Source organism: Symphalangus syndactylus, chromosome 8 (genome assembly GCF_028878055.3).
Source record: "Symphalangus syndactylus isolate Jambi chromosome 8, NHGRI_mSymSyn1-v2.1_pri, whole genome shotgun sequence".
Taxonomy (NCBI): Eukaryota; Metazoa; Chordata; class Mammalia; order Primates; family Hylobatidae; genus Symphalangus; species Symphalangus syndactylus.
In genome coordinates, this window is record NC_072430.2 from 64,160,110 (window position 1) to 64,182,234 (window position 22,125).

The following is a 22,125-nucleotide window of genomic DNA, read 5'->3' on the forward strand; positions in this document are numbered from 1 at the left end:
AGCAAAGCTAAATCTAGAACCTGGTTGTTTTCTACCTGTCAATCTAATACTCTTTACCACAGCTGGTTGGACTTGACATCATTATAATCAACTAAGACTGATTGCGCACCCACTGTGTGGGAGAGGCTGACATAGACTTGGTTTCCGTCTAGAGCCTAGCAATGAGGTTGAGAAAACAGGAAATCCAAGCATCAAAAGATAAGTAATAATATGAGATGGCATATGAAGCAAGGTTTAGATTCCAGTTTCCCAGCGGGAGTGGTGACACCAAGGTGAGTGATGGGTGTGGGGTGGAGTGCCCTCGTATCCACCCACCTATGCGTCCTGGTTCTGTCTGGAGGGACCAGGGCCAGGTGACAAAACGTCCAGGCGAGGCCGCAGTAGGGCCTAAGGTGAAAAAAAGCAGTGCTGAATCCAACACCCCGGGGCCCTCTTGACACGTAGCTTAAGACTCTGGGCTCATGACCCACATTGTAAAGATGAGTGGGGTAAAGCCTATCCACATCTGGGCTGTGAACTCCAGAAGTGGGGGACCGAGGCAGCTGTGCATGAAGACCGCAGGGAAGGAGGAAGGGAGCCGAGGAGGCCCAAGAGCGGCGAGCGACCCGAGGCCACCCTGCCCACCCAGCCAGAGGGGCAGGGGGCGCGGCCGCCCGCGGCGCCGGTGCAGCCCGGGCTTCCGGGGCGGCGCGCGCGGCCGGGGGGCGGGGCGGGGGCTGAAGCACCGCCTACGTCGGGCTGCGTGACAATGGGGCCGGCCGCAGAACGCAGCTGCGGCGGCTGCGGGTCTCGTGGGGGCGCAGCGGCCGCCGCTGCCGCCGCAGCTCGGGTCGGGATTTGAAAGATTAGAAACTCTTGGGTGGAGAGGGCGGCGGCGTTGAATGTGTAGCGGAAGCGCTGGGGGTCACGGCTCCGCGCGCCGCCGGGCAGCCGGCGGCGTCTCCACAGCATGAATTACCCGGGCCGCGGGTCCCCACGGAGCCCCGAACATAACGGCCGACGCGGCGGCGGCGGCGCTTGGGAGCTGGACTCAGACGCGGGGCCAGCGTTCGGCGGCGGCGTCTGCTGCTTCGAGCACCTGCCCGGCGGGGACCCGGGCGACGGCGACGTGCCCCTGGCCCTGCTGTGCGGGGAACCCGGGCTGCGTTTGGCGCCGGGTACCGAGGACCACAACCACCACCTCGCGCTGGACCCCTGCCTCAGTGACGAGAACTATGACTTCAGCTCCGCTGAGTCGGGCTCCTCGCTGCGCTACTACAGCGAGGGCGAGAGCGGCGGCGGCGGCAGCTCCTTGTCGCTGCACCCGCCGCAGCAGCCTCCGCTGGTCCCGACGAACTCGGGGGGCGGCGGGGCTACAGGAGGGGCCCCTGGGGAAAGGAAACGTACCCGGCTTGGTGGCCCGGCGGCCCGGCACCGCTATGAGGTAGTGACGGAGCTGGGCCCGGAGGAGGTACGCTGGTTCTACAAGGAGGACAAGAAGACCTGGAAGCCCTTCATCGGCTACGACTCGCTCCGCATCGAGCTCGCCTTCCGGACCGTGCTGCAGACCACGGGTGCCCGGCCCCAGGGCGGGGACCGGGACGGCGACCATGTGTGCTCCCCCACGGGCCCAGCTTCCAGTTCCGGAGAAGATGACGATGAGGACCGCGCCTGCGGCTTCTGTCAGAGTACGACGGGGCACGAGCCGGAGATGGTGGAGCTGGTGAACATCGAGCCTGTGTGCGTGCGGGGCGGCCTCTACGAGGTGGATGTGACCCAAGGAGAGTGCTACCCGGTGTACTGGAACCGTGAGTAGCGGGCCGGGGTTAGGGCAGGACGGGCTGCCCCCGCATGGGCCGATGCGCACCGGTGTGGGTTTGGGACTGGTCGCCGCGAAGAGGGAGGCGCGTGAGGCCTGGCGTTTGGCTGGGGCAGGATGGAGATTGCGCAGGGAGCGTCGGCAGGTGAAGGGTAAACGAGCAGATGGCAAAACCCAAGCTGCCTGGGGTCAGGAGGACTGGATACCTTCGGGGGTAGCGCCTCCTGGGTGAGCCGGGTGCTGCTGCCATCCCCTGGAAGTGATCCAGGACCGGATCCGCAGCCCGAGGTTTAATTTCGTGATCCTACCAGCTTTATCTACCTGGGGATCTGGTTCGGTCTCATTTACCCTAAACAGCCTATGATTTAAATAGCGGCACGTCTTCTGGAGTAGGAAGGTTTGAGAGGATCTGCTCGAGAATCAACAGCTTAGTTATGGATTCAGGAAAAGTAAAAGAATCCCTGGCGGGAAAGGAGATAGATTGTTCCCACTGGGTGTGTTCGGAGAGGTGGAAAGCACTGCGTGAAGCAGCTCTGGCAAGTGGCTCCGCTCCCTCGATGGAATACTGGATTCTGTCTCTTAGGTCCTCATTTACATATTTTTTGTCTTTGCATCTTAACCTTGAAAAATTACCATTTCTATGCCTCGTCTTCCTCATCTGTAAAAAGGGAGAAATTGTACCTACCTCACGGGATTGTTGTGAAAGTAAATTAGAAAATATACCTCAAGGGCTTGGAACTATGGTTGGTACTTATGTGTGATATGAGTGTTAACAGTATTTATTAGACAACAACACAGATGGGTTTGTAGTTAGAATAGGAGGAAGGTGACCATAAATATCTGCCAGTGCATGCAGCAAATATTACGTATATAATATATAGGAGATATTCAATAGTCACAGAAGTTATTGACCACGAGTATTATAATATGTAATATATGGTTCTAATTTTCATGGGCCCAATGCCCTAACTCAGATGTCTTCATTGATTGTCACAACCCTTAGATCCTCCATACAACACTCTGCCCTCTATTAATTAGATGGATTGATGACAGCTTCCTTTCTGTATGTTTAGCACCTTACCATCGGCAGAGCCCATCACCTTTATCTTTGTACTCTGATAGGGCCTAGTGCAATACATATTCAATAACTAGGTATTGAATTGCATCAGTGATTCTGATAATGTTAAAACATTCATATGTTAAGCATGACTTACTAAGATAGCAATTCCAACGTGTGTCAAATCACCAAATAAAATAATAGCAGGAAATTTAATTTCTTACTGCACATTAAGATGATACTAAAGGCATTCATTACCATTTTTATAAGGTCAAATTTAGTGAGATCTGTTACATCATTCACTTTTTTAGATTATAAACTCACTAAAGGCAGGGTATGTTTATATTCATTCAGTTCTTTCATATTCAGAATATTTATATGTGCATAACGGTACTCTTGTGAAGGCATTAAGAAAGATGAGGAAAAGCAAAATCCTGACCCTTTCAGAGCTTCCCACTCGGTGTTTCCTTCAAATGACTTAAACATCATCATAGATTTTTTTTTCCTGAAGATGGAAGTACCAAGACTTAGTGGAGTCAGAAAGTTGGATAAAAATACAGGGTATCCTTGGAGAGGGGACGGAAACCAAGAGATGAATCTTACTCTTAAACTGAAGTATATTCACCAAGAATACTGTGTGCTCTCTTTGTTTTTGATAAAATTGTTAATGCCTGCATGGTACTTCACTGTTTACAAAGTGATTTTTGACATTCATTATTTTACAGTGATAGCAAATTAATACCAACATTATATACATGAAGAAATGGGCTCGGCGAAATTAATGAACTTGTCCAAGGTCACTTAGCTAGAAAGTGATGAAGCAGTTCATTCATTAGTCTAGTAGGGGAATACAGTGCAGTATGCAAAGAGCTTCTGACCCATCCAAGGATGAGGGTATCAGGAAGGCGTCCCAGAAGATTTAAGACAGAGTCTTACAGGATGAATTTAATGAAGCAGAGGAATAGAGGGAAGGGCATTCCAGCTAGATGGGGCACATACACAAGGACACAGGTCTGAAACTGCGTGGCATTTTAAGGAAGTGAGGTCTACACCTGCAGGCACTGTGACACATGGGGTGGGTTTGGGCTTTGACCAACCACAGAGACCGAAGTATGTGAGGGATAGTGTTTGGTCAGGGACAGGATGGAGATTGTGAAGGGAGCACCCGCACATGAATGGCACATTTGGGAGAGTAGCTGGAAAAGAGACAGGGTAGATATGCAGTGCTAAGGAGTTTGGCCTTTATCCTGTGAGTAATGAGGAACCAAACAGTAGAAGGTTCTTTATACTTACATGTGATTAATGACAATGCAAAGGTTGAACTGAAGAGTTGGAAGCAGAATATCAGTAGAATGCTAGTGTCATAAATCAGGTGAAAACTGGTGGGAGCCTACAAAAGTTAACCTAAAGGTAATGTGGACTTATCTTTCTCCAATCTTCTTTCCTAAAGCAAATAGCCATTAGGCCAATTATAGCTTGTAAGTTTTTGTTAACTAGCATAAGAGCAACACCTATTTTTATCTGTATTTTAGCATTTTCTAAATAGTGCTCTACAAGATACAATCCTGTGGATGTCCAAGCCCTTGTATGAGCTATAATAAAAACAGTAGTGTTTTTTGTCTATCCTGTAATTTGCCATTTCTCACAGAATCTCATATAACTTTAATTGGTTTCTTAAGTCTCTGTAAGTTTTCACACTTTCTAGGAGGGTCCAGTCCTCATATGGGTTCTTCAGCCTTTCTTCAAATAGAAAAACTCATACTATACGTTGCAGCTTTTGACCTTGCCCCCATTTTACTTTTCCCTTTTAGCTGTTTTGGAAACTGTCTGTTTAGTGGTAATAAAAGAGTTTAGAAAAAAAAAAAAAGTCCAGTAAGTTCCTATGCAGAATGGTGGTATGAATCCATTGGCCATTTAGATTTTTGTGGCCTAATTTATCCCACTGCATCTGGGTGTCAAGGCCAACAAGTTAGCTATACCTATTCTAAAAGAAAGATTTTATTTTATTCTTCCTTTTGAACTTGACTAGCAGATAAAATTTGAACTAATTTGGGGTACATGAATCAGAAAGGAGGACAGAATTTTTCTTCTATTAATGAGGAGCCAGTATTATTACATATGAAAAAATATTGTAGTAAACTTATTTTTGTTTTATTGTATGTTTAGATATTCTCCTGGCTGCATGTGGACATTTTAGATAAAAACTAATCATTGCTGAGTAATGGTTAAGTGAACTCTCTTGTTCGCAGTGTTCTTCCTGTTTGTACTCACTTCATAGACTTATTTTGAGGATTATTATAGGTAACATACTTATCACAGTGGTTGGCACATTGTACTAGGTGTTAACTATATGTGGATCTCACAAAAACTATACACCTTATTTTTAGAAGTTCACATACAGGTTAGTAAGGTTAATCAGTGCACAGTTGTTGAGTGCCCACAATTTCTTGTTATTAGTCAGTACCTCATCAGAGGTGAAAAAATGTCTAAGGAACATTGGCAAGAAAGTGGCCAAAGCATTCAGTAATAGCAGATGGGAAGGCATATGGAATATTCTAGAGATATTTCATGAGCTTAGAATAATTCAACAATTCTAGGCCAGGCGCGGTGGCTCACATCTGTAATCCCAGCACTTTGGGAGGCTGAGGTGGGTGGATCACCTGAGGTCAGGAGTTCGAGACCAGCCTGGCCAACATGGCGAAACCCCGTCTCTACTGAAAGTGCAAAAATTAGCCGGGCGTGGTGGCGGGCACCTGTAATCCCAGCTATTCAGGAGGCTGAGGCAGGAGAATCACTTGAACCCGGGAGGCAGTGTTTGCAGTGAGCCGAAATTGTGACACTGCACTCCAGCCTGGGTGACAAGAGCAAGACTCCCTCTCAAAAAAAAAAAAAAGAATAATTCAACAATTCCAATGGCAGTGATATGTGCAGTTTGCAGTAGGGAGTTGTGTGATTTCTATTCATTGACTCAATAAAGTTATTTAATTGACCAAATTTTTATATGTAGTTTCCAGGAGTCTAACTATAAACCACAGATTTCTTCTTTCTCCTCTGTCACCCCCCACCTTCTGGTATACTTATACAGCCTACTTGCGTTATTGTAATTTTAAACCATTTTCAGTTTCAAATGCTTTAGAAATAGACCAGTTGTTTTTGTGGTATATTGCAACAAAGGGAAGATTATATTACCAATACAATGAGATAAAAAAAATTAGAGCTTTTCCCTTAATTACATAATGTTTACAAACTTGGTGTAGATGTGACCGTGTTATTCATAATAGCAATCCTTTGTGTGGCACAGGGCATCATGGGAAAATAATGGAGTCCCAGGGGGTAGAAGGCACTCTTTTTTGATCAGTTTCTGTCTCCAGTAAAGCAGGACTATAGAGATCATGCCTTACCCCGAAAAAGTGTTGGAGACTTTTATCTTTTACTCCTTATAACTGTGTTATTTCCCACTAGCCTGGACTGGAAAGCAGCCTTGGACTGCATTGGAACCCTGACTGCTCAGGTTTACAGTACCAAGGCCCCAGTTTTCTGAGAACCCACCTCATCCTAGATCAAGTTGGCTTTAGAGTGCATTTTAGAATGCACAGTGGCCTGCTAAAACGGAAAAAGGATGTGAATGGATAGTGACATGTATGGAAGGCAGGACTTGGCACCTGACCATGGCATCTGGGGCTTCTCTTGCCCTTTGAAATGCGCCATTACTTTAAAAACGGATCTAATATCAGTTATTGATTCACCTTATATATGGCCAAAATGTTATAATGCATGTTTTGCAAGTGCTTTATGCAAATACTTAGAGCAATCAGTGTGGTTTTCTTACCCCTGTCAACCACCTCTGCTTTTCTTTCCTCTTTTACCGTTTTCTTATAAAAGAGACCTTGAGTATGCTTCTCTCTTCCAAATTTTATTTTGGGTCTTTTATCTCCATATAACTCTTTATAGTTTGTATTTTGCTGAGAACTTTGATGTCTGGAACCTACAGTTGATCCTTTTTTGTAGAGAGCAAGAAAAATCTGGATGTGCTGGTCAAGGAATCCTCTGAGAATTATGGACACTGGGGGAGGAAAGTGGATGTCAGGGAGAAGAACTAGAAGGAGAATGTATTATTCACAGGAAGCCTAAGATGAAAAATATTGGCAAAAGAGATTGGGAAATAGGTAATTATGGAATTCCTAATAACTAGGGAATCCAACCTAAGACCTTTGTTTTTTCATGAGTGTAGTGGAATTTAAACTGTGCATGTTATAAAAAAAAAAAAAACTGTCAGCATTGATGAAGGGTACAGATATACAGAGTCCCTTCTTTTTTTCCACAATACATAAAAGTTCAGTTAAAAAGTAGAACAAGGAAAAACTTTTTTATAGTTACTGTATATAATCTACAGTTCTACTCTTTTGCATCTACATTGGTAAAGGGAAATCGTACCCATAACAAGTGTTGAATCAGTGACAATTGAGTAGATTAATAGGATGAAAACCACAATGCAGATACTTTCTGATACTCCTAGATTAGGAGACAAGTGAAATTCAAGGTGGTAAAAAATTGGAACTTGCCTATACCAGAGAACTGAAGAAAAACAGTAGCAAAATTGGTATGATCGTATAAAAGTAATTATATTTTATGTACTGCTTTTTAGCATCAACAGATTGTCAACAAGATTGAATTATACATTAATTATTATTATTATTTTTTTTTTGAGATGCTCTGTTGCCCTGGATGAAGTACAGTGGTGTGATCTCAGCTCACTGCAACCTCTGCCTCCCAGGTTCAAGCGATTCTTCTGCCTCAGCCTCCCTAGTAGCTGGGAGTACAGGCATGTGCCACCATGCCCGGCTAATTTTTATATTCTTAGTAGATATGGAGTTTCACCATTTTGGCCAGGCTGATCTTGAACTCCTGACCTCAAGTAATCCACCTCGGCCTCCCAAAGTGCTGGGATTACAGGTATAAGCCACCGCGCCCGGCCTTTTTGTTTGTTTGTTTTGAGACGGAGTTTCACTCTTATTTGCCCAGGCTGGAGTGCAATGGAGCGATCTCAGCTCACTGCAACCTCTGCCTCCCAGGTTCAAGTGATTCTCCTGCCTCAGCCTCCCAAGTAGCTGAGATTACAGGCATGTGCCACAATGCCTGGCTAATTGTGTATTTTCAGTAGAGACAGGGTTTCACTATGTTGGTCAGGCTTGTCTTGAACTCCTGACTTCAAGTGATCCACCTGCCTCGGCCTCCCAAAGTGCTGGGATTACAGGCATGAGCCACCATACCCTGCCCATTAATGTTTATTTTAATGTCTTATTACATTAAGCTATCTGTAGATAATATTTATAATCATTGCTCTGTATGTTTAAGTAAACTATTGAATGACTTCCGGGGGTCAGGTCACCCTTTGGAAATGACCTTGTCATTGGTACTTCTGTATTCCAAGACCTCAGATACTGGAAAAATCCTTGAGAAATACAGATTCCATCTGAATGGATGGCTTTTCCAAATAATGGAGAGTTAAGCTTTTATGTGCTAGAATGTAATATTAACGATATGAATGGAAATCTCTCTGATATTACTAATTGTCTCTGGCTGCTTCTCAGTGGACTATCTTTCTGAACATTGATGCAGGATATCCTTTGAGAAACATGATATGAGACAAATAACTAGTTGTACTATGTTAAAACTTTTTTTTTTTTTTTTTTTTTTGAGACAAGGTTTTGTTCTGTTGCTTAGGCCAGAGTAAAGTGGAGTGATCATAGGTCACTGCAGCCTTGACCTCCCAGGCTCAGGCAATCCTCCCACCTCAGCCTTCAAAGAAGCTAGGTCCATAGGTGCATGTCACCATGCCCAGCTAATTTTTAAAATTATTACTTGTAGAGACATGGTCTTCCTATGTTGCCCAGGGTGGTCTCAAACTCCTGGGCTCAAGCAGCCCTCCTGCCTCAGCCTCCGACAGTTCTGGGACTACAGGGATGATCCATCACACCCGGCCTTGTTAAAACTGAAGATTTTAAAGCACGTGCCATGGAATGCTCTGCTCAGTAATGTTATTTTTTTATTATTTTTGAGATGGAGTCTCCCTCTGTCGTCCAGGCTAGAGTGCAGTGGCACCATCTTGGCTCACTGAAACCTCCACCTCCCAGGTTCAAAAAATTCTCATTCCTCAGCCTCCCGAGTAGCTGGGATCACAGGCCAGCACCATCACGCCCAGCTAAGTTTTGTATTTTTAGTGGAGACGGGGTTTCACCATGTTGGTAAGCCTGGTTTTGAACTCCTGACCTCGGATGATCCACCTGCCTCAGCCTCCCAAAGTGCTGGGATTACAAATGTGAGCCACCGCTCCCGGCCTCTGCTCTGTAATTTTGGATGATGCACAGGGAGCAGAGTCAGAATTACTTCTAAGCCTTAGTGTAGGCATTTAGTTAAATGCAATTCCACTCTTATATTTTACAACTTACTACAACTACTTAATAGCAACTTTTAGTTCATATTTTATTGGCTGAGTCTGTTATTCTCATTCTGTAGAATTGCTTCTAACTAGGCCCAGGGTATCTCATGTGTACCTGACACACCTACTTGACCTTCAGTAAAACTTGCATTTTAACATCTGGTATATGTTTCAACATTAAGTGCACCCAAGTTTGTTTATTTTTTAAACAAAGTCTTTGCTGTAAATCAAAAGACAATTGTAGGAAAGAGAGAATCTACTTCAAACCAAAGACGTTGTTGAGCACCCAAACTGAGGAAAGCACAGTTTGGTTGCTGAAGCACTTTCAGTGACTCATATTCTTCCAATGTGGCTATCTACTGCTGAAATGAACCTTTCCTATATGGCTAACACCATATGAGACAAGTGTACCTGTCTATAAGGTTTAGGAAAAGATACTTGCCTTTCCTTAACATTCTTATTGTATAGCCAATCACTGTTATGCTTCTTATTTAAGATTAGCACAAGTTACCCATGATTCCGCTCTTCGCCTTTCATTGGAAAACATTAGGACTTTATATTTTAGAATATCTGGTTGGATATAGTTGCAGTTTATTCTTTCACCTATTTACTGTTTCACTTGTTATGCTATTTTGTATAAAGTACATTATCTATTACATTTGTTTTGGTAGGGGAGAAAGATGCAACCGTGTCTCATGTATAGTGAATGCCCCTAATCTTGGAATATTGGGTTGAATCATTTGGAATTCTAATTGCCTGGCAGGATTCTGCCTTTAATGGAAAGACCTACAATCCATCAAGGAGTATGATAGGCCACATACAAAGGTTGAGCCTTGTAAAAAGTAAAGTTCCTCTTCAAAGACTTTCCTCCCCATCTAATTAAGAAAAACGAGTAACTTCTCTTAGAAGCAAAATTTATTCAAAGACCTGTGCTAACTTTCTTAAATATCTGCTAGCCATAATAAAGAAATCAACATACTTTATGTTCTTAGCTCCTACAATTTAGCCTAAATATTTGCCCTCTCATGCTTATACTGGTCCAAGCAAGCATTAAGTCATAGCCTGTTCCTCTTCCTTATTTGAAGGTGTTTTTACTTTTCTCAGCATTCCACAAGTTACTTCCTCCTTCCTTTGTTCTCCTCTGCCTTTGCTTGTTTTAAAAAGTTCTAAGTTGCTAGCCAATCAGGACAAATACAGAATATGAGGTCCTGTTCCAGCCAATAGAAACCAGACACAGCAGTAAGGTGGACGCGTCAGGTTATAAATGACCCTGTCTCCTTTGTTCGGCATACTCTCATGGCAGAACTGCTGGCGAGTGTACCCTTTCTGCAGAAAGTAAAAATGGCCTTGCTGAGGAATTAAATTTATGTTCAAGAGCTAGTTCTTTACAGCACCGAGAAACAAGCATTTCTAAAAAACATGGTTTACAGCATTTGTTTTCAAATCACCACTCACCTTACCACAGCTCATCAGTTTCATCTCTGCCGCCTCCTTTTCAATTCTTACTGGTTTTTCTAGGAAGGCAACATTGTTTAGTGTTTCAAGAATGTTAAGGACCACTGGATCCAGACTTGGCTCAAATCCCAGCTCTGCTGTACACTATGACCTTGAGCAACTGAAATTCCCTGTGTCTTAGTTTCTTCTTCTATAAAATGTCGATAATATTATCTACCTCTTGTGATTGTTTTTAATAGTCAAAATATTTAAAGATCTTAAAAATATCCCATGATGAATAGTAAGTTCTGTAAAACTGTTAGCTATGATTGTTTCTCCAGCTTCCTGCCTGTTCTTCCAAATTTCCAACCACTTGACATTCTTGGCTCTCCTGTTTCAATTTGTAGTCTCTTTCCTCACATGGCATATTCTTGGCCTGCCATCTTGATAATCAACTCTCAAATGGGCACAGCCCTAGATCCTCTGTAAACTGTTGCCTGCCTTTATGAGAAGCTGTGATTTTTGTCTGGTCTCTCAGGCCCCAGAAAGATCGGTGCTGTCTTGAGTTCTCCTGGCTTGGACCTGGGAGAAGTTCACCAGTCATTCTCTTACAGATCTATTGCCTGTGGGAAAGGACGAATTTTTTCCTATAAAAGCATTCTAAATTCTTGAGCATCTGCTTTTGTTGGTATGCAGATCCTGTCACCAAATGTGAGAGATACCAACTTTATCCCCAGAGCTCATTTAGACGACTCTCCCAGCTACCAGGATTTTTGATAAAATAGAGAACTTTACAGTTTTCTAAAAGACTGCTCAGTTTTCAGTTAAGTCAAAGCCAGTAATGTTCTTGTTTTTTTTGTTTGTTTGTTTGTTTGTTTGTTTTTTTGCCATGCCAGCAAGAAAAAAATGGCCCACAGTTGTTCTTATGATGGAGATCTTAGCATGAAAACTATGAGAGAATCTTCTTAATTGATCTGCAGTTAAACAAGCAGTAGTGGGGATGGCAGCTAGGTTCTGGCACTTAGTATAAAATCTAACAGTATAAAATAATCTTGAATCTCTCCTTAGTCAGTGGACATGACAGCCATTCCTTATCCATCACTGGCAATAAAAACCATGTGGAAACAGATACACAGATCTTTGTTGTCAAATTCCCTTAGTTTGAATCCTTGATTTACCAGTTACATGCCTTCGGACAAGTTATAATCTCTGTGGCCTAATTTATTTCTCCTTTGTAAATGGGAATCATTCCTGTTTCCAAAAGTTATTATCAGGTGATTATTATTATTAAGATTTAATTGAAGTACATATATGCAGAATGCTTAGCACAGTACCTAGGTCAATAAGCATTAGCTAAGCCAGACTGGTATATTTGCTCTTGAACTACAGGCCTATCTTCTGGAAATTAAAAAAAATACGTGGTAAACCTGTTCTATTTGGGGTTGGGGGGAAGGGTGGAAAGCTATGACTCTATCAAAATTACTTCAGCCTATATTTGATAACCATATATACATGTACATACACACATGTACTATAGATATTTTCATGTACTCATCTTAAAACTACTTAATCACTCCAAAAGTTCTGGGAGTCACAGTGAAGTTTCACACTTCACCTTAATTCCTCCTTTGAACTCTGAGTTTGAAGAAAATGTAGAACTTTCTAGGTAAGATGAAGACAATGGAATACTCTTCAGCCTCTGATTGCCTCTGTTGGATTCTGTAGTCTGCAGAATGGCAACCTGTGTTGTTAATTTCTAACACTTGTGTGTGACCAGTAGTTTGCAGATGTAATTGAGTGTAACAGTTACTGGGAAGATTGTTAAAATACAGTCTCAGACCTTATCCCTGGAGATTTGGTACAGGAGATCTGAGCTAGGGCCAGAGAATCTTCCTCTTTAATAGAAGAAATTCTGTTTGCAGGGGGTTTGAAGACCTTACTTTGGTAATTCTGTTAGTTCATAAACCCCCTAGTCTAAATGGCCAGAAGCTGCCTCACCTTCACTCGTTTTCACTTATACTCCAAGAATTACCAGTTCAGTCAGTCCAAGGTTGCATTTCAAGAGATTCTAGGGGAGTTAACCTTCTTCTGGCAAATTGGTAGTTTTATTTAATCTCTATTGTTCTTTCTACCTATGTATTGCCACTCTGTCCTTCTAATTTAAAACTTCTGTATCTTATTGATCTGTATTATTTTGTCAGTGAGGAGAAAGATGAAGTCTCCAACTATAATTGTGGATGTAGTTAGCCTGAATAAAGTTATATTCGTTTTTGCTTCATGTATTTTGAAGCTCTGTTTATAGATGTGTATACATTTAATATTATTACATCCTTTTGATGAAATACTGCCTTTATCACTTTGAAATATCCCCCTTTATCTCTAGTAATGTTTCTTTTGTTGAAGTCTACTTTATTTGATACTAATATAGCCACTCTAGATTTCTTTTGATTAGTATTTGCAATTTATATCTTTTCCTGTCCTTTTACATTTAAACCTGTATGTTTCTTTACCTGTCTGTTGGGTCTTGCTTTTTAAAATTTATTCTGACAACCTCTGCCTTTTAATTGGCATTTTAGACCATTTACATTTAGTGTGATTAATGCTAAGTTTAATTTAAAAATGAACATCCTGCTACTCATTTTCTATTTGTCCCCCTCTTCATTCCCTTTCTTCTCTTTTCCTGCCTTCTTTGGGATTGGATTTTGTTTAATGATTCTCTTCTATCTTTAATATTAGTTTTTAGGAATACTTTTTCATATTTATCTTGGTTTGTGTTCTCTGAGTTTTTTTGGTTGTTTTTTGAGACAGAGTCTCACTCTGTTGCCCAGGCTGGAGTGCAGTGGCACAATCTCAGCTCACTGCAACCTCCACCTCCCGGGTTCAAGCAATTCTCCTGCCTAAGCCTGCCAAGTAGCTGGGATTACAGGCGCACAACACCACACTTGGCTAATTTTTGTATTTTTAGTAGAGATGGGGTTTCACCATGTTGGTCAGGCTGGTCTTAAACTCCTGACCTCAGGTGCTCTGCCCACCTCGACCTCCCAAAGTGCTGGGATTACAGGCATGAGCCACTGCGCCAGGCCTTTCTAAGCTTTTTGAATTCAATTACATATGTATGTTAGATCATTTGATATAGTTCCCCAGCTCATGGATGCTCTATTCTGTTTAATTTTTCCCCCACTCTTTTTTTTCTTTGTATTTCCATTTGCATAATTTTTTTTAACTTATTTTCGAGTTTACTGATTCTTTCTTCAGCTGTGTTGATCAAAGATGTTCTTTATCTATCTTACCATTTTTCTAGTTTCTGGCATTTCTGTTTGACTCTCTTGTAGTTTCTATTTCCATGCTGAAATTTCTCATCTAATTATACATGTTGCTTACCTTTTCCACTAGAGCCTTTAGTATATTAATCATAGTTATTTTAATTTTTCTAATAGTTCCAGCATCTGTGGGCATTTCTGGTTTGGGTCTATTGTTTTTTTTTTTTTGTGGTCTCTTGACAGTGTGTTGGTTTTTCCCATCTTCTTTGTATGTCTCGTAATTTAATTTAAAGTTGGACATCTTGTGGTGGGCAGAAGAGTATTTATGGCTAGAAATAGGCACGCCTTGTTTTTTTTTTTTTTTTTTTTTTGAGACAGGGTCTCACTGTGTTGCCCAGGCTGGAGTGCAGTGGCGTGATCTCAGCTCACTGCATCCTCTGCCTCCCGGGTTCAAGTAAATTCTCAAGGCACACCTTGTATTTTGCTAGACATTTAGTGTGGGGGATTGAGCAACCTAGTTGGGAGTTGATCTGCATTTGGGTTTCATTATTGCTGTGGTTACTATCAGTGCACCACAGGCTTCAAATTCCTCTAGCATTGCCTTGCATTTTGAGTAGAGGGCTGGTTTGCCAAGGATTTTCCTTCAGGTCTGCTTTATTCTTAGCTTCAGGTTTTCCCTTTCCACCTTTATCTCAAAGAAGGTTCTTCATGCTTTTACTCTCCCCCAGAAATAGACGAAACTCACTCCCTAACTTGGTGATGATGGTGTGGGCAAGAGTGGGGAAGGGACATTCTCTGCTGTTCTGGTTCTGCCTTATTCTTAGGCACAGTGTCTCTGGGTCTCAAGAGTGGAGCCTTCTCAGCAATTCTGCTGTACCCCAGCCATGAATGACCTCATGTTCTAGGCCCAGGACAATTTCCTGCCTCTGACAGTTTGCCTATGTGGGTGTGTTTTTTTTTTTTTTCTCCTATTACCTTTTCCCAGCTGCTATGGTTCTTTAGTTGTTGCTGTTCTAGCAGCAGCTTAAGGCTTTCATTCCTTAGGTGAGATAGGGAGTAAGGATCTAGACAAGACCTTGTAAGGATCCAGGCAGACCTGGATCCTTTCCACTGTTGCCTTCTCCCAAGCCTGCTCTATGAAGGGCATACTTTTTCAGGTTTCTTGCCCTTCCCTCAGTCTTTCTTATGAGTTCCTGGTAATATCTGTGGAGAAGAACCTGCAACAAGGTGTAATTTCCTCTTGTGTCTGAAGCCCCAGAAGTTTTATAGTCTTACTATAGCCCACATTGGACCTTTAGCAAATTGTTGAAACATTTTTGCTGAAATCTTTTTACTGGCTTGTATGGCATCTGATGTCTTCCCCCTAAGTAAGCAAGTACTTACATCTTATTTTTCCTTAGATAGATAGTTGCACTGTGACCTCAGCTCTCTGAAGGGTTCAAAAAATTTTTGTGTCACTCTTGTAGACTGGAAGAAACTTATTAGCATACTTTCATTTACCCTCCTCATAGCCGTTTTGCCATTGTCATACATTTCGTTACTATTTGTTATAAACGCCAAAATACAATCTTTATAAACACCAAAATACAATCTTTTTCCCTTTTTTTTTTTTTTTTTTTTTTTGAGACAGAGTCTCGCTCTGTTGCCCAGGCTGGAGTGCAGTGGCACAATTTTGGCTCACTGCAGCCTCCATCTCCAAGGCTCAAGCAATTCTCCTGCCTCAGCCTCTCAAGTAGCTGGGATTATAGATGTGCACCACCACACCTGGCTAATTTTTGTATTTTTCGTAGAGATAAGGTTTCACCATGTTGGCCAGGCTGATCTTGAACTCCTGACCTCAAGTGATCCACCCACCTCAGCCTCCCAAAGTCCTGGGATTATAGGCATGAGCCACTGCACCCAGCCTTTAAGTAGTCAATTTTTAAAAAACAGTTTCTTTAAACTCTGTTTCTGTTTTGAAAGATAATTTTGCTGGGTATAGCATCCTAGGTGGACTTTTTTTTTTCCTTCACAACTTAAACATCACTTCATTGTCTTTCACTTCTGTAGTTTCTGATGAGAAGTTTGCTATTGTTTTTGTTCTTCTGTCAGCCTTTTTTTCCCTGACAGCTTCCTCCCCCCAACCCCCTGACTTTATTGATGACTTGCAGCAATTTGATTATGATATGTCTTGCTGTGGTTTTCTTCATAATTCATCTTCATGGGATTTGTTGAGATTCTGGCAACTGTGGGTTTATCACTTTCATCAAATTTGGCTATTCTCCAAATTTATTTTTCTGTTCATCCTACCCCTTATCTCGGATTCCTACTACGTGTAAGTCAGTATGTTTTGATATTACTTAACCACTCTGTACATTTTTATATTGCCCTATAGTATAGTGCCCTGTAGCCCTGTGATTTTCTTTTTATTTTTTGAGAAAGAGTCTCACTGTGTCACCCAGGCTGGAGTGCAGTGGCACAATCTCAGCTCACTGCAACCTCTGCCTCCCAAGTGCAAGCGATTCTCCTGCCTCAGCCTCTCAGATAGATGGAATTGCAGACGTGTGCCACCAGGCCCAGCTAATTTTTGTATTTTTAGTAGAGACAGGGTTTCGTCATGTTGGCCAGGCTGGTCTCAAACTCCTGACCTCAAGTGATCCACCTACCTCAGCCTCCCAGAGTGTTGGGATTTCAGGCATGAGCCACTGCACCTGGCCTGCCCTGTTACTTTCTTTTTTCTTTGTATTTCATCTTAGTTTCTATTATGTTTCTATTGCTGTTTTCTTGAATGAATATGTCCTATTGCTATATTATGACTTTGAAGAATTTCACTGATCTTTTCTTCTGTAATTTCTAATTTACTATTGATCTCATTTGTTATATGTTTTATTTTTGATACTGTATTTTTCATCTCTAGAAGTTCATTTTAGGTATTTTTTGTATCTTCCGTTTTCTCCCTCATCATGTTTGTATTTTCCTCCACCTTCTTGAATCTAGGGAGTGAGGAATGGTTGTTTTAACATCTTTTTCTGCCAGTTTTCCTACCCATGTTGTTTCTGGATGTTTTTATTGACTGACTTTTCTCCTGGGCATGTGTTGAATTTTCATGCTGCTTTGGATACCTGTTAGGTATATGCTTTAGATGTTTTTGGATTATGTAGGATTCCTTTAGTACTTTTGGATCTTATTCTAATGGACAGTTAAGATACTTCAAATTAATTTGTTCTATCAAGGCTTTCTTTTGAGCTTTGTTAGGGCAGTGACAACAGCATTTAATGTGGGGATAATTTATCTCCACTACTGAGGCACTACCTTTCTGAGGACATTGCTCAATGCCTCTTGGATTAGGTCTTTATATTCTGACTGCTGATTGGAGCATGAACTATTGGTTGCCCTATATGAGCTCTGGAGATTGTTCCACCTGCTCCTTTCCAGTGGTTCTTTTCCCTGGCTTCAAGTAGTTTTCTCCTTTATGTGCATAAGCCAGTACTCAGCTAAAGAATAAAGGGAACTCTTCTAGAGATCTTTGGCACTGCTTTCTACAGTGCCAAAAATGCCCTGTACTGCATTTTGCCTCACAAATTCTAGGTCTTGGCGTTCCTGAACTCTTAGCTGTTTCAAAACTCAATTAGAGTGCTAGGCTTTGTTTGGATTAACTTTCCCTGTGCTATTGCCTAGAAACTCTGGCACTAAGCTTGTACTGTCTCACGCATCCTGTGAAGAGACCACCAAAACAGGCTTTGTGTGAGCAACTAGGCTGTTTATTTCACCTGGGTGCAGACGGGCTGAGTCCGAAAAGAGAGTCAGCAAAGTGTGGTGGATTATCATTAGTTCTTAAAGGTTTTGGAATAGGCGGTGGAGGTAGGAGCAATGTTGCGGGCAGGGGGTGGATCTCATAAAGTACATTCTCAAGGGTGGGGAGAATTACAAAGAACCTTCTTAAGGGTGGGGGAGATTACAAAGCACATTGATCAGTTAGGGTGGGGCAGAAACAAATTACAATGGTGGAATGTAATCAGTTAAGGCTATTTTCACTTTTGTGGATCTTCAGTTGCTTCAGGTGATCTGGATGTATACGTGCAGGTCACAGGGGATATGATGGCTTAGCTTGGGCTCAGAGGCCTGACATTCCTGTCTTCTTATATTAATAAGAAAAACAAAACGGTGGTAAAGTGTTGGGGTGGTGAAAATTTTGGGGGGGTGGTATGGAGAGATCATGGGCGACATTTCTCAGGGCTGCTTCGGGCAGAATTAGGGACAGTGTGGGAGCTTATAGTGGGAGAGATTAAACTGAAGAAAGATTTTGGGGTAAGGGATGATATTGTGGGGTTGTTAGAAGGAGCATTTGTTATATAGAATGATTGGTGATGGCCTGGATGCAGTTTTATATGAATTGAGAAACTAAATGGAAGACACAAGGTCGAATAAAAGGAAGAGAAAAACAGGTATTAAAGGACTAAGAATTCAGAGTACCCAGGACATCCAATTAGAGAGTGCCCAAGGGGGTTCAGCATAATTATTTGGTTGGGGAGTTTTGGGGCTCTATCCTTGAGTTTTTTATGTTGTCATACACCAGGCCAGATTGATTTAGGTAAAAACAACACTCTTCATTTAAAAATATAGAGTCCGCTTTTTTAGCAGTGAGTAAGTCGAGGCCTCAGCGGTTCTGGAGGAAAGAGAAATGCAAAACCAGCAATTGTTTGTTAAGGGAGGATTAGAAATGGCTAGGAGAGAGTGAGTGAGATTGATAGTGTGGTAGAGATAGCAGGGGAGAGGTAGAGGGTGCCATAAGATGGGAATGAGAATAAGAGTATAAAAGTAAAGAATAGGACTTCATCAGGGTGAAAGTATTGGAGTGTGCCCTGTCAGCAAAGATCATCTATTCACTCCAAGAGGGAGTCAAGAGTGGCTGATTGGGGATAGTACCAGGAGATATCTGCTACGATGGTTTGGAGGAAAAGTGTAAACTGGCAATGTAAACAAGGGCAGGGTATTTACGAGTAGTCGAGAATGGTGAATAGGAGTATGACTAGACAGAATATAGTAGGGATGACAAGTTTTTGGGGCATAGTCCAAGTAGTGGGAGTGACTGCGTAAAGCCCTGTTGCAAAAAGTAGGGTAAGGACGAATAGACCTAATAGAATGAAGGGATGTATTAGGCTCATAAGGGTTATTACTATTCTTCAGAAATGTGAGTTTAAGGGAAGTAGGGGAGAGTACTTGCGACTTCAGGCTGGCTGTCCCACGGACACAGCTTTATTCTGGAATGGTGAACCCAATGGAGAGGGTCCTGTAGGCAGACGGCAGTTGGGGTATTATCTAATAGATGACTAAGTAGGGTCTGGTCCATCGAGGTTGTAGAGTTTGAGGGGTCAGATTCTTAACAAGAACTGATCATCCAGCTAGGGTATCTTCATATGGCTGGGAATCTGGAGTAGGCAGGAGAAGATTAGCAGCTCGGTGAATTTCCTGTCTAGCTTGCTGGAGGACTGGAAGATAATCACCCAGAGGGCTGGTGTCTGGAATGAGACTGGGGCCTAATAAAAAGGAGCATCCATACAGGAGCTTAAATGGGCTGTACTCTGTAGCATCCCGAGGATAGGCCCGAATTCTGAGAAGGGCAAGTGGTAAAAGTACTGTCCAGTCCTTTTTAAGTTGGAGGCTGAGTTTGGTGAGTTGTGTCTTTAAAAGACCATTAGTTCTTTCTACCTTTCCTGAGGATTGAGGGCGATAAGGAGCATGAAGTTTCCATTGAATGCCAGGGCCTGGGAGACTGCCTGAGTGACTTTACTAATAAAGGCTGGTCTGTTATCAGATTGCATAGAGGTGGGAAGGCCAAACCGAGGAAGTATGTCTGAGAGAAGGGAAGAAATAACTGTGATGGCCTTCTCAGACCCTGTGGGAAAGGCCTCTACCCATCCAGTGAAGTGTTTACCCAGCCCAAGAGGTATTTTAGTTTCCTGACTCGAGGCATGTGAGTAAAGTCAATTTGCCAGTCCTGGGCGGGGGCAAATCCCTGAGCTTGATGTATAGGGAAGGGAGGGGGCCTGAACAATCCCTGAGGAGTAGTAGAATAGCGGATGGAACACTGAGAAGTGATTTCCTTGAGGATAGATTTCCATGATGGAAAGGACATGAGAGGTTCTAAGAGATGGGCTAGCAGCCTGTAACCTACATGGACGAGGTTATGAAATGATGACAAAATAGAATGGACCTGTGAGTCTGGAAGGAGATATTTTCCTTGGTCCAAGAACCATTTGCCTTGTGTGGAAAGAGATTGATAGGTGGAAGTTTCAGTGGGAGAGTAGGTGGGAGTGACAAGTGAGTAGGAGAAAAACTGGCCGTGAGGGACAGAAGTTGGAACACTAGCTGCTGCTTTAGCTACCTTATCAGCATAAGCATTGCCCTGAGCACTGGGATCTGATACCTTTTGATGGCCCTTGCAGTGAATGACTCCAGCTTCTTTTGGAAGTAAAGTGGCCTTTGGAAGTAAAGTGGCCTTGAGAAGAGTTTTTATTAAAGAGGCATTAATGATGGAGGACCCTTGCATAGTGAGGAAACCTCTTTCTGCCTATGTAACAGCATGGTGGTGCAGGATATGGAAGGCATATTTAGAGTCAGTATAAATATTGACATGTAGTCCCTTTGCAAGAGTGAGGGCCTGAGTTAAGGCAATGAGTTTGGCTTGCTAAGATGTAGTGGAGGGGGGCAGAGCGGTAGACTCAGTGATGTGGAAGACACTATAGCATAGCCTGCCTTTGCCAGTGATTGGTGATTGGGCCTGGAAGAACTACCATCAATAAACCAAGTGTGATCAGGGTGAGGAACAGGAAAGAAGGAAATATGGGGAAATGAAGTGAATGCCAGGTAGATCAGAGAGATACAGTCATGGGGGTCAGGTGTGGTATCAGGAATAATGTGGGGGCCAGCCTAAAACAGTAAGGTCAAGTTATTTGGACAGAAAGGCTACAGGGCACGGTCCTGGCTCTTGTGTAAGAATTCTGACCGCACAGCCTTGCACTTTGGCTGTGTGTAATGAAAAAGGGTTGGGATGAGTTAGGGAGAGTTAGTGGGGAGCAGCTTTTAGGGCTGTTTTTTAAAGAATGAAAGGGGAGTGGGGAAAGGATTGAGGATGCATGGGGTCAGCTAGGTTTCCTTTTGTGAATTTATATAATGGTTTAGTCAGGATGGCAAAACTAGGTATCTAAAGGTGAAAGTACCTAACCATGCCTAGGAAGGAAAGGAGTTGTTGCTTTGTAGAAGGGGTTGAGGTTTGGGAGATTAGCTGGACATGATCAGCAGGGAGAGCACGCATGTTTTCATGAAGAATTATGCTGAGGTGGGTAACGGATGGGGAAGAAATTTGAACTTTGGGGGGGGGATGTGTGATGTCCTTTTGAGAATAGATGTTGGAGGAGCAGGAGGGTGCCCTGTTGGGAAGATTTGTAGGAGGGGCTGTAAAGTAGAAGGTTATCAAAATGCTTAATAAGTTGAGAAGCAGATGGATGGAAAGAAAGTAAATCATGAAAAAGGGCTTGACTAAAGTAATGGGGACTGTCCCTGAAGACTTCCGGCAGTACAGCCCAGGTAAGTTGCTGAGACTGATGGGTGTCTGGGTCAGTCCAAGTGAAAGCGAGAAAAGGCTGGGATGAAGGGTGTAAAGGAATAATAAAGAAAGCATGTTAGAGATCCAGAACAGAATAATGGGTTGTGGAGGAAGGTATTGAGAATAGGAAAGTATATGGTTTGGCACCATAGGATGGATGGGAAGGATGATTTGATTAATAAGGCAAAGATCCTGGACAGGCTTTATTCCCTTCAAATCCTGTTGTGGGATGGCATACTGGCATTGAGCCAGGTAAGGCTGATTAGATGTTAATGGGATAGTAATGGGTGTGTGATCAGTTGCCATGGAGGGAGTAGAGGTGTCCTATCACTTGTGGGTTAAGGTGGGGGGATACAAGAGGAAGATGCAAAGGAGGCTTTGAACTGGGGAAAAGGGCAGCATTGAGGTGTGGCTGTAGCCCAGGAATAGTCAGGGAAGCAGATAATTTAATTAAAATGCCTCAACCTAATACGGGAACTGGGCAGGTGGGGGTAACTAAAAAAGGAGTGCATAAAGGAATGTTGTCCAAGCTGGCACCAGAGTTGGGGAGTT

The 22,125-nt window shown here is 42.8% G+C and overlaps 2 protein-coding genes across 14 annotated transcripts in view; one reads left to right on the forward strand and one right to left on the reverse strand.

The window, feature by feature from the left end:
• Positions 1 to 1,624, reverse strand: part of LOC129487882 (uncharacterized) — an 82,133-nt gene extending 80,509 nt beyond the window's left edge. For 4 of the 5 annotated variants that reach the window (XR_010122365.1, XR_010122362.1, XR_010122363.1 and 1 more), the window contains exon 1: positions 1,387 to 1,624. Coding sequence is in view for 1 of the 5 variants with exons in the window: in XM_063645589.1 (XP_063501659.1) it covers positions 496 to 951 (456 nt within the window). In the remaining 4 variants the exon portion in view is untranslated. Of the gene's footprint in view, positions 1 to 315; positions 952 to 1,386 lie in introns of those variants that run through there. The other variant, XM_063645589.1, reaches the window with a different exon arrangement.
• DDHD1 (DDHD domain containing 1) overlaps positions 704 to 22,125 on the forward strand; it is a 124,665-nt gene continuing 103,243 nt past the window's right edge. For 8 of the 9 annotated variants that reach the window (XM_055289330.2, XM_055289332.2, XM_055289333.2 and 5 more), the window contains exon 1: positions 950 to 1,787. In XM_055289330.2, coding sequence (XP_055145305.1) covers positions 950 to 1,787 — 838 coding nt within the window. Of the gene's footprint in view, positions 1,788 to 22,125 lie in introns of all 9 variants that reach the window. The other variant, XM_055289334.2, reaches the window with a different exon arrangement.